The 13338-nt window shown below is 39.1% G+C and overlaps 1 protein-coding gene across 9 annotated transcripts in view; it reads left to right on the top strand.

Moving 5' to 3' along the window:
* Nucleotides 1-13338, top strand: part of Rbks (ribokinase) — an 87322-nt gene that overhangs the window by 13386 nt on the left and 60598 nt on the right. For all 9 annotated transcript variants that reach the window (XR_007348142.1, XR_007348141.1, XM_015479820.2 and 6 more), the window contains exon 2: nucleotides 3843-3975. Coding sequence is in view for 7 of the 9 variants with exons in the window: in XM_015479820.2 (XP_015335306.1) it covers nucleotides 3843-3975 (133 nt within the window). In the remaining 2 variants the exon portion in view is untranslated. The remainder of the gene's footprint in view (nucleotides 1-3842; nucleotides 3976-13338) is intronic.

Here is a 13338-nt window from a genome sequence, read left to right on the forward strand (position 1 = left end):
CATAATTTCATGATTTCAATAAGGCAAAAATTAGGAAAGCTTAATTCAAAGTAAATTAGGATTTAAAATTCAGAAATGCTTCTGCCTGTTTGTAATTAACTTTCCAATTGCTCTCTCTATTCCATTCTTTACTCTTTAAATTTACTTTTATAAAAAATATATGCAATAAAATATTTTAGTTTATGTTAAACAGAAGCATAGCATACAAGATACGGTTAGTGCACCTACTCTACTCAGCAATGTAATGGAGGAAGCAAGAATAAGGGGGCAATGGAATTGAAGCAGGGAAACAGGAAGAGCCCATATGAAGATATTTGACATGCTCTAGTTGACATTCCTCCAAGTAACTGGTTGTTCAGTCTTTCAGTACAGCCCAAAGAGCCACAGCAAACAGAGTAGAAAGCATGCAGCCCTGGCAGAGCTCCATGAGGTTCATCTGCAAGAAGCCAATTGGTGCACAGGAAGAAGAGGTGACTAGAAAATAAGGAAAGACAATGAATTAGTAGTGATGAATGGTATCCCGTAATACACAAATATATTCTTGTTGTATACACTTACATGTGCATAATTATATAAAGTAAAACATGAAAATTTTAGACCCACCAGGATTTCTGTCATAAACATTTCATTTTTTGTGCATTTACATATCATATGAGAACATATGCAGTCATGCAGTGCATAATGACATTTCTGTCAACCATGGACTGATATACAAAGGTGATCTCTCAAAAGCTTATTGTGACAGAAACAACAAAATCACCCAACAACACATTTCTCAAAACAAATCCTCTGGTTAGGCCAAGCATGACTGTAGATATATTTTTCCTTTCAAAAGACAGAAACCAGATCATGATAAGTTCCTTGCTCTATAAAGAGTTTGTTATTTTTTTTTCACTCATCTGTTACTTGCATTAGGCTTGGATTTTATCCCATTGTTAGCAAGTTGATCTTGTCCTGTACATCAGGAAACATTGAATCAACATTTTTGGATTATTGCATGAATGAAGGAATAATAATATGACTTAGACAGTTTTTGCTTATGGAAGGGGATGCTACTAAAATTGGGAATGCAGTGGGCAAGATCTGGTTAAACATGGAATTGTTGTTGCCAGACACTTGTACAGTCATCCCTGCCAGTCTCCTCCTTCCCCTAATCACCACCTCAGCATCCTCGATTCAGAAGCAAGAATGGATGGTATACAGGGGGGACATAGAAAAGAGACAAAGGGAGACTCTTAAATGATTTTGTTCTATCAGCAATTATCTGTTCAATGTCTGCTAAGTGACAGTCCCTTTGGATAAAATGGAGAACATAGTAAACTATCCCTGTCCTTGTATAGGGAAAATCTACAACTGGAAATAGAAAGAAGCAAGAGCAGGGGAAAGATGCAGAAGGAAGCGAAAATAGTAAAATACCAAAGGAGTGAAGAATTTCAGTGATTGATGAATTAATACAGTGCTTGTGTTAATATCATTTATTTAGAAATGAGCTTAAATTCCAGCCATCTGCTTCCACATCAGACACCCACTATACCCTGATTCCACCCTCCCCTGCATACATATACATCCCAATAATAATCTGATGATACATTTCTCATGATTTCCCACAGCTAATAATAAAAGATATTTTATTCAAACCAGCAAATTGTGACCCGGATATAAGTATAAATATAGTGAGAGCCATAAGTTTCTTTAGTGACAGTCTTGCTAATTAAGTTATTTGGCCTGTTTTTAGCCACATTGGATATTTTTTCTTTATAAGGTTGTTATGAGTGTTGTTTGTAGCAGCATCAATAAGCCAAGAATTCACATAGTTACTCAATCACACAGATTACTCATCATTGCCTGTTCATAACAGAATCCTAAAATGTTTAAGATTTCTGATGCAAATCAAAATCTCATCATCACTTGTCATTGCTAAATTAAATGACAGGATAATAACATTACATTAAAACAATTTTTCTCTTGATTGAGTACCTTTTTCAGAAGTGAACCTTCTAAATGTATATTTTTTTCATCAGTACTATAAATGCATTTAGAATCCAAGGTAAAAATAGAATTGAAAAGGGGAGGAGTGGGATGTTTTCAAATTATTGATGAGTCTTTTTTGAATTTCAACCATATTTGACAGCATACTGCTAGGGAATGGAATAGTTTAGCCCAACTTATTGACACTTTTAGAATCACATAAAGAAGGTTCACAGGTTGAGCTTCGTCTTTTGAAGAAATTATGTGTTCTTGGCATCAACTATACGTCAGCCCATTTGCAAACAAGCTGTTAGTGACCTGTAGGAACTGGCGTTGTTCTTTATTCTAATGTAATGATATGTAATAAGATACTGACTTCAGATACATCACAGCCTGAAAATTAATATGAATTTATAATTTGTTCATTATTCTCAGTAGGTGTACCATTGCAAATTTACCTCTTTCTTTCCTACCTAAATTAACCTTTCTGGTCACACCACCCTCCTCCAACTGCTCCATCTGGCCCTTGGACCTCTTCTATGTGACCAGGCACCCAGTCCTCCTGCCATTAGAGCCCATCTCCATTCACTGTTATACCCAGAACTCCTCCTCCATTTTATAGTCAATCATTTGCTGTCCTCCTCCAAATATTTTGTTTCCTCACATCTTCCATCATTTATATATATATACCTTTACTTTGTTTTTATGTGGTGCTGAGGATCAAAACCAGGGCCTCGAACATGCTGGGCAAGCACTCGACTGCTGAGCTACAACCCCAGCTCACATCTTCCATCTTTAAGGTGCTAAAAATCTTATATTGGAACAAACATGATTAGGCAATAACATGGTAAAAAGTTCTTAGCTTTTGGAGAAGTCAGTGAAGGTAGGGACTGAAAGAAGATTGGCCGTGGGTGGATAGTTACTGAGTCTGGATGATGAGTGACAGGAGTGAGGGGAGTCAATACACTACTTTCTCTACTCTAATGTTTGGAAAATTCCATAATAAAAATTAAAAACTAAATAGCTCTTTAGGATCCATTGCTTTAAATAGATGTTCTTTGTTAGTCAATGCATGGAATAATGTGGCATGCATGATGGACTAGGATCCAAATCTGATCCTGCCCCCTCAATACCTTGCTCCTATTTCTACCTCTAAGTAAATTAATAATTTGGGGGGAGATGGTGCTGAAGATTAAACCCAGGGGCACTTAACCACTGAGCTATGCCCTGAGTCCCTTTTTGATTTTTGTTTTGATACAGGGTCTTGCTGAGTTGCTTAGGGCCTCTCTAAGTTGCTGAGGCTAGTCTGAAACTTGCAATCCTCCTGCCTCAGCCTCCACAGTCGCTGGGATTACAGGTGTGAGCCACTGCACCAGCACCCAGCAACAAATAGAATTTTTTCCTGCCTGCCTGGAATTACACTTTCCCTCTTCTCCTTAGGTCCTGTACATGATCACTAGAATCCTAGTACACCTCTCCCCTCTTATAGAAGTGACCTACTAATCCTGTACAGAAATACACGTTGACTTCATCCCAGTTTTGTACCTCCCACTGTGAATAAAGCCCTGTGCTAGCCACTGGGGAGGGAGTATGAAACAGAAGTACCTGTGACTAACCCTGATGTAGTGCACCCCAGCAGCTGTCCCCCAAAGTCCAGCTGCATCAGTGGGCTATAGAGAGAGAGTTCTGTCAAGGCCATGCCAGCAATGATAGGAACTCTGAATGTCACCCTGAAGGGGGAGGCGATCTCCCCTGTGTCAGCTCTCAGTTTTAATGTTAAGACTATGTAGTGCAGCACCAGGTAGCTTCTATAGAACTTAAATTTATTGTAGTTACCAATGTGCTTTATTTCTTCTCTTTTTAAATTATAATAGTCTGACTTCTCGTTTGCCAAAAACTGGAGAAACCATCCATGGACACAAGTTTTTTATTGGCTTTGGAGGGAAAGGTGCCAACCAGTGTGTCCAAGCTGCTAAGCTTGGAGCAAAGACGTCCATGGTGTGCAAGGTAAGCCCAATGGTGAGGATTCTAAAAGCAACAGTTTGGCTTTAAGACAAATCTGTTGCTTTTATTTTTCTTAGCCATTATAAAATGAATAATTCAATGGCATTTGGGATATTCACAGTGTTGTACAACTTATGCTTCTATCCAGTTCCAGAATATCACGGTCATTCCAAAGTAAAACCCTTTAAGCAGTTTCTTCCCATTTCCTCTTTCCTGTCCTCCCCCCACCCCCATCCCTGCCCTGGAAACCACCAATCCACATTCCATGTCTATGGATTTATCTATTTTGAATATTTCATCTAAGTGGAATATGTAATATGTGACATTTTGTGACTGTCTTCTTTCACTGAACATGCTGTTTTTGAGGTTCAACCACCTTGCCTCATTTATCAGTAATCCTATTCTTTTATGGACAAATACTATCCTATTGTGTGGCTATATCACGATTTGTCTATCCATCCATAGCCAAGTGATTGATGGATGAACCCTTGCCCGGTGTCCGCCATTTGGCTGTTGTGAATAGTGTGCTGTGAACACGCCAGCATGGGCATTTGTTAGAGCACCTGTTCACAAGTCTTTTGACTCATTATTAAAGTCAAAAGTCTTTGGGCTCATTATTAAAGATCTAAACAAGACAGAGTAATCCTCCTTGTCCTCTCTATTAGTTTCTACCTCGCTGGATCCTCTAGGAAGTAGCAGTCCTCAAATAACTTAGTGCTGCCCTCCCTGAGTGGAACACGTTTTTAACTCAAGTGTGAGATGCGACGGAATAGCCTTCTTTGGTGGGCTTCTAAACAGCAGCATGACTCACCCCGTGTTTAGCAGGTCTCTTTGCAGCAACACAGCTTTTGGAAAATTAGTCCAGTAACTGGTGATTTACTCATCACGAAGTCATTTTCTTCCAGTGCCATATCTTAGAAAGGAATTTGGGCCTTAATGAACTACACATAACTCATCCTTTGGCACACGTCTATGTTCAGGTGTGGAGAGAAATGATATGTAACATTCAGGGATTCTATTTCTATTCATCCTACTGAAATAATTTGAAAATCAATGAAAAGTTTCAAATTTTGCATCTTTCATGTAATTTGAAGTGCTAGCATTACTAGTATAACAGGAAAAGTAGATTATGTTGGGTTTTTTACCTTTAAATGTAAAAATGTATTTATTCACTGTTGTTGTTTTATATAGGAAATAACAGGCTAGGTTTACAGAGTAGCAGATAAAAAAAACATGACTTAAAAAAATGAGCCCTCTTCTGTGAACTGTGCAGATTTTGCCAAAGTCTCTCTGAAATATCATTTCCCATTGTACACAACACTTTTCTCTCAGCAGGAGTCTGTAAGTGATATATAAACTACACAATTATCACTTCATCTCTCTTTCTAATTTATGGCTACATGATTAATTCTCATGTGGCTATTTGGTCAAAAACATCACATGAAGTACAACATTCAAAGTAAGAAATCCTTAATTGCTAAGGTTGATTTCTTGATTAATTTTAATTATCAGTACAATTAATCCACAATTAATTGTGTTCTAGGAATTAAAGGTCTCTGAGAAGGGGCTGAGGAAAAGCTTTAGGCCTTACCCATCCCATACTTGATTAAATAGTATAGTCTAGGAGTAATCAGATACTGCAGACTTAAGGGGACAGAAGAGCTAGAAAGAGGATGATATAATTTCCTGGCAGGAAAACCCAGGATGTAGAATTGGTGTTGGAAGCTGGATTCCCAAAATGGCTGTCCTGGGAAGAGGGGAGTTCCCTGGAGCTGGAGGTGTGAAATAAGAGATTAGAGAAACTTCCCTCTTGGAAGCCTTATAGAAACTATTCATGTAGCCATTGAAGTCAAGATTAGATGTCCCCTGGGATCTCATCCAACACTGAGATTTTGAGATTGATTTTATTTTAGGTTTGTTGAATTTGAGGCAAAGAGAGAAACACAAAATAGAAATATTTGAATTGTAGAACTGAACTTGGGAAATGAATCATGAAACCAGATGAGTGGATGTGAGAGGAATGGCAGGGAGCTGTATTTTGGGAAATGTTCCAGTTAGGAGGCTGGTTGTGAAGCACAGGTGCTGTCTGTCTTCTTCTGGAGTGTGATGGTTTATGTTAGCATCTCAACAGTTTCAAAAGTTCTTCACATCTACTGTGGCTCCAGCATAGTCATCTCATACTTGTCCCACAGTGGAATTTAGCCCGCACAGTAAAGAATAAGAAAACATGACTTCAGGTAAAACCTCTGCAGGGCAACTTTGCTTAGCTGCTCTGGAACCCTTAGATGGGGATTTATTTAAAAGTTTGACCAAATTGTATAATATTCTTAGACTTCTTAAAAGAAAACTATTTTTATAATAGAAGTTATTATCTATCCATTCATCATGAAGTCTTTCCACTGTGAATTATATTTTTCTTGATTTAAAAAAATTTTAGTTTTAGATGGACACAATACCTCTATTTTATTTATTTATTTTTATGCGGTGCTGAGGATAGAACCCAGTGCCTCACTCATGCTAGGCAAGTACTGTTCCACTGAGCTACACCCCTAGCCCGTAAATTATATTTTTATTAAGCAAATTGGCTAAACTTGTTTTATAGCAGATTGTAATTTTTTATTTTCATTTATTTGTTTATTTTGGATACTGGAGATTGAACCCAGAGGCACTTTACCACTGAGCTGCATCCCCATTGCTTTTTATTCTCTGTTTTGAGACAGGGTCATGCCTAGTTGCTGTGGTTCTCACTAAATTGCTGGGGCTGGCCTCAAACATGTCATCCTCCTGCCTTAGCCTCCCAAATCACTGGGATTACAGTGATGCACCACCACAAATTATAGAAATTTTTTAAAGATGATAAATTCAAATTAGAAACCTTCTTATGGTTTGGATGTGAGGTATCCCCAAAAGCTTATGTGTGAGATAATGCAAGAAGGTTCAAAGGAGAAGTGATTGGGTTGTGAAAGTCTTAACCCAATCCATGGACTAATCATCTGATGGTATTAATTGAGTGGTAACTGAAGGCAGGTTGGGTGTGACTAGAGAAAATGGAGCATTGGGAGCATGGCTTTGGGGTATATATTGGTATCTGGTAAGTAGAGTCACTCTCTCTGCTGTCTGATCATCATGTGAACTGCCTTCCTCTGCCACACTCTTCTACCATGATGTTCTGCCTCACTTTGAGCCCCAAGGAATGGAACCAACTTCCTATGGACTGAGACCTCTGAAACCATGAGACCTCAGATAAACTTTTCCTCCTCTACAGTTGTTCTGGTTATTCACAGCAACAACAACAACAAAAAAACTGATTAAAACAAACCAAAATCATAAAATTAATCAAGATAAAAATGAACAGATAGGAGAAAAGAAAACTAGAAAATTCCCTCTTTCTTAGCAACATTAATTTACCTATCCCTACTCTATAAAAAGTTAGAAGTCAAGCTCTAATGAAGCAAGATTGTTTGGTGGCACAGGCAAAAATGCTTATATTGCTAAAGAGAATTATTTGTCAAGATATTGTGACGAAAAGTATGAGTCACATCAACATTTAAACTGTAAGGGGCTGGGGATGCAGTTCATTGGTGGAGTACTTGTCTAGCATGTACAAGACCTTGAGTTTGGGGCTGGGGATGTGGCTCAAGTGGTAACACGCTCCCCTGGCATGTGCGGGGCGCTGGGTTCGATCCTCAGCACCACATAAAAATAAAATAAAGATGTTGTGTCCACCGAAAACTGAAAAATAAGTATTAAAAAATTATTTTTAAAAGGTGGTTGTTACTTATGTGCATGTCTCAGTCCATTCAAATACTTTCGACCAAGCTTTTAAAAAAAAAAAAAAAAGACCTTGAGTTTGATACCCAGCATTGCAAAAAGCAAAAATAAAATAAAATAAAAAATTTGCACAGTGATACATATGTAATGAAACACTTGAAGTAGTTAAGAATTATGTCATGACCAGGTGGCACATGCAATGACACATGCCTGTTATCCCAACAACTTGGGAAACTGAAGCAGGAGATCCCAAGTTCAAGGCCAGCCTCGGCAACTTAGACACTTGCTCAAAATAAAAAGAGTTGTGGATGAAGCTCAGTGGTAAAGCACCTCTGGGTTCAATCCCCAGTACAAAAAAAAAAGGAATTGTGTCATGGGCTAAAACTGTACAGTCCAATGACAATTGAAGATGGTATTTTGAGATTAAAAATCCAGGGAGATATTGTAAATGTTTCCTCCTCCTTTCTATTGAAGCTAAATGTTGGGGAGGAGGGAGTTATTTCCAAGCATCAAACACTGGCAGTTTAGGAGAACCGTGTTGAACAAGGAGCCCAAGACACAGAGACACAAATGAGCCCAGAAGCCCTGCTTTCATTATAGGTGAATGGAAGCCATGAGCAGAAATGGACCCAAATGACCCAGGTCAGGAATCAGCAAACTGGAATGACCTTCAAACATTGCCTGGTCTTCCCTCCTACAAACCTGAGACTATCTAAACTCTCTAATACAGGTAGCCATCTGTTTTCCCTTCAGAAAGGTCAGGCAGTAGGTTAGGGCAATGCTATTCCAAGTTCATTCAGGCCTGTACCAGACTGCAGGCTGTCACGGCTTTGAAAGTCTGCAGAGAATCATTTATAGCAATCTGACATGGTAATGTTGTAGTTGTTGACTATAACAGTAATAATAAATCAGACCTTATATTTTGTAGGGTTCCTTTTGTTTTTATTTCACTATTATTATATTTTACAAAATTATTAATTCATAATGGGTTGTAAAAAAAAAAAATGGACATTCACCACAGAGCACTTGAAAAGTAGTTCATGAGAGTGCCCACAGCTTACCCTACAAGCTGCCTTCTGTGCTAGATGATGTGGGAGCATCAGCTGGCTGCACATTGAGGTTTTCATCTTCAGAGATCAAAAATTAGTAATCAGGTCCTTTCAGGTAATATATAATGAAATAAAATCTGTCCTTTCCTGAACTCTGTAAAAGGGCAACAGGGCCAAAACCACTTGGCTGTGCTGACTGGAGTTCCAAACACAGGGGATCTTATGACCCCAACAAAACAAATAGTATGTACCTTATGTCACCTTACATAGGAAGAAGTGACGGAAATGAAAGAAAATAATGGGATGACCCAAACCTACCACTACTCCCAGATGATCAGGCTTAATAATGGTGATTATTACATTAGCTTTATATACTAAAGATTATTATTAAGGTAAACCCTCCTATATCCAGGATTTAAACAACCAGCAGCTTAAATAACCGATATTGTATATATTCTTGTATCGTGTGTGTGTGTGTGTGTGTGTGTGTGTACATCTGTGTTCCTAAGGATTGAACCCAGGGCCTCTGTATCATCAAACTACATCCCAGGTCTCTTTATTTTTCAGTTTGAGACAGAGTCTTAGTAGATTGCCAGGCCAGTCTTGACCTTGAGATCTTCCTCCCACAGTCTCCCAAGTTGCTGAGATTATAGGCATGTACTACCTCACCCAGCACTTCTTTTATCTTTTATGATGATAAATGACAAGTAAAAAAATTTAATCTGAAAGACTTATTAAAAAAAAAAAAAACTTCTGGGCTTTGCTGTATAGCAACAATACAATCATCTCCTTAATTGGCTGATCGTCATAACCACCCCCCCACCGGCACTGAAAAGTCACAAAAGGTCTTGAATCATAAAGGTTAAATGACATTTATCTTTGTTTTATTGTTAATATTTTCATATATGCTCTTTGAAAATCTATAACCTGTTTTAATATCCATGATAATTTCTTCAGCAAAGTATTCAATTTCATGTGACCTTGGGCAAGATACCTTAGTCCTTTCTGTTTTATTTACCTTGAATATTTATTGAAGGATGGAATTACTAGATGGGGTCTGCCTTTCAAGGATTCCAAGCAGCCTAAAGAACCATTTTTTCAATCATTTTAAAAGTAGAAATTTTCTGGGCACAGTGGCATTTGCCTGTAATCCCCACAACTCCGGAGGCCGAGGCAGGAGAATTGCAGGTTCAAGGCCAGCCTCAATAACTTAGGTCCTAAGCAACTTAGTGAGACCTTGTATTGAATTAAAATTAAAAAGGACTAGGGAAATAGCTCAGTGGTAAAGTACTCCTGGGTCCAGTCTCAGTACCAAAAGAAGAAATGTTTAGTAGTTTAGTATCATAGAGCTAACTGAAGTTTCCCTCCTCAGTACTGAGCATAGTTCTGGAAGGCAGAAGCCACACTGAGGCCCAGCCTCACTGCCAGAGAACCTGCAGTGGTCGATTGAAAGAAGCAGCTCTGCTGGAGGAAGCACCCTTGCTTCTGTAAATACAGCTCTTTTGTCTTCCATGAACCTTGCTGCATTGTCAAGTACAGTGGCCACCAGCTATATGTGGCCATTTAGATTTCAATGTAATTAAAACAAAACTAAAAGCTGGATGTCTCAACCACACAGGCTGTATTTCTAGGGCCTGTGATGTAGAGCACATCACCACTATACCAAGTGCCATTGGCTGACGCTGCTCTATAGTACTCAGAGCAGAGCTGGGCCTAGGGTTTCCTGAGGTGCCACTTAGGTTCTGTGAGTTGCCTTGGCTTAAATCCTTGTCCACAGAAGAAACCATAGATGATCTAGCCTTTTTCGCCTGGAACAGCCATACACAGATAAGCTACCTCAGGTTATATGAGTTTTCAGGAATCTTTCTGCCCAACAGAATTTCACTGCTGCAGCCAAAAGAGTGTGAGGGTGCCTTCAAGAGGGCCCGTAGGAACAGAACCTTGTAGAACATCCTGCAGCCACAACTAGAATACGGGAGTAATTGTAGTCATGTCCCTTCAGGAACAAGATGGGTCCAAGAAAAATGAACAGAAAGGTAATCAAGATGGTCCATTCCTAATAGGAACACCTCTAGTATACAGGCTTGGGAAGGGATCCCAATATTTCAGGCTAGGGTCTTCAGCAAGGTTTAGGAAGCCTAAACTGACAAATACGAAATTGCGAAGAATATCTGATGGCATTGAATAAATTATGGCACTGATTAAGAATGCTGTAGGAGTACCAGAAATGAGAGGATTAATGAGAGCCAAAATAGGGAGGAAGGTCGACCTTCAATTGCTGCTTGAAAACAAGTCAGGCTTGAGTAGGTGAAGGAGAAAAGAAATGACTCCTGAGTCCTCAGAAGTGAAGACAAGGAAATAAACATGACTTTGTACTCACATTGTATTCTAACACAATCAAGTGATAATGTCAAGTTCATAGTTCCTTTCCGTGGACCACTGTGAAAAACAGAAATCTTTTTTTTTCCCCGGGGGAGTGTGATAAATATGAATTTTAGAAAGATGGAAGCGAAAGAAGCAAGGGGTGGCACACCTGGGCTACTTGAAATTGAGACCTGGGTCAGCAAACACTAGCTAAGGAAACTTCTATGCTGCACCATATGTTGATCCTAGTGTTGGAGCCTGCTGGGCCCCTCACCCCAGCAGATTCCGAAAGCCACTCTTCTCCCTCTCCCACTTAGCAGAGTTACCAGCACGAACCACCCAGGCTGAACGCTCCTCCATCATCTATTCCAAACAAAAGCTTTAGAGACACTTGTTCAGCTTTCTGCAATCCAGTGGTCCTCCACTTGGACCACCTAGTATCATCACCTGGGGAGCCTGCCACAGTCACAGCTGCAGAGTCTGAGTTAATGGATCTGGGGTGTAACCAGAGCGTCAGGACTTGTGTAAGTTCCCGGACGGACACATGCCAATGTGCAGACAAGGTTGAGAACCATTGGTTTCCTGCCTGCCAGAGAGAATTCACACCAGTCCCCCACCCTACAGCCTGGCTCAGACAGAACAATTTGAGGCAAAATGCAAAGAATTTTAATTAGCTTGATAATGGCAGAACTGAAATTAGACTCCAAGTTTCCTGACTCCCATATGCACCATTTGCCTCATGGCCAAGATGCTTACATTTAAAGTTTTCTTATCAACTTGATGGCCAAAGTGTGACCGGGGAAACAGAAGAAGCCCTCCAAAGATTTCTTTAAAATCATCTTATATTAAGTTCATTAATACCAGCTTCCTTTGTCAGAACTCCCATTTGTGATATTCACCATGTTTTTCAAGATACTCTCAGCTCTCGTTGGCAGGAAACAAAGCCTTTGCTTGGATTCTACTCCTCTGACTTTTGGTTATCAACTTCCAATAACTGGGAAAGAAGCTTAAATTTGAGTCAAAGGAAGCAAAAGGGATAGGGAGGTATACCCTTCTCTCAACTTTTTTTAAAATAGTAATTCCAGAAGTATAAATGAGTAAATAAATGTGTAAAAGGTTCTGAAGGTGAAGAATTAGGGAAGAGGGCATTCTTTCAATATAACATTACATGTATTATCTGTGCAACCCTATAATGCAGAAAGGAAAAGGAGCATTTTAAAAAGGACACAGATTTCCATTGCTCTTGTCCACATGTTAATGTGTGAGTTCGATCCACTTAACACTTAAAGATTTTTCCTGATGCCCAAGGCACAGATGCTGCCAGTTGGCGATATTATTCTCATAAAAATAAAGATAAGTGATTGCATTGAACAGTATTAATTACACCAAATCATTAATAGCAGTTATTGTGTTTTTATTAGAATAATAATAATAATGTAACCTCATAAGTACTTGCTTCCATGACCAAGTGTTCTTCTGTTTGAAAACAGGGAACTGGAAGAATTGGAACCAGATGGAGGGAAAGTGGTTTTTAAGTTAGAATTCAGGGTTGGTGGAATTCTTGTTTGTAGAGCACTTGCCAAGTATGTATGAAGTGCTGGGTTCAATCCCCAGCACTGGGAGTGGAGGAAAACCAAGCAACAGTAGTCCTGTCCCCTTCCCCCAACCCCCAGAGAAGCAGCCTCAGCCTCACTGCCCTCAGGAGGAGGAGGAGGATAGTAGCACAGAAGCCTTCCCTAATCCCTTACAATTCTAAGTATGTTTTCATATAGTTTTTTTTTCTTGTCTCCTCACAGCAAACTTGTGATTTTTAGATAAGGAAACTGAGGCCTAGAGAGAATTAAATTGGCTTGCCCCAAATCACACAGCTAGCAGGAAAAGGATTCTGGTTTACATAACACAAATGAAAAAAATCACCTTCCTATTTTTAGGCTTTTTATTCCTCATTTTATTTTATAATGGGTCACCATGACTAGATGCAAAATTAATGGCACTAGGGTTGACTTCTCTTAATCCTTAGCAGTGTCATTACTTTTCCACTATGTTTTTAGTTATCTGATTTCTGTTTTTAACAATGGAATATCGCACTCCATTCACAATATCTTCAAAAAAAATAAAATACTTGGGAATCAACCTAACAAAAGAGGTGAAAGACTTATACAATGAAAACTACAGAACCCTA

This window comes from Marmota marmota, unplaced genomic scaffold, assembly GCF_001458135.2.
Source record: "Marmota marmota marmota unplaced genomic scaffold, marMar, whole genome shotgun sequence".
NCBI lineage: Eukaryota > Metazoa > Chordata > Mammalia > Rodentia > Sciuridae > Marmota > Marmota marmota.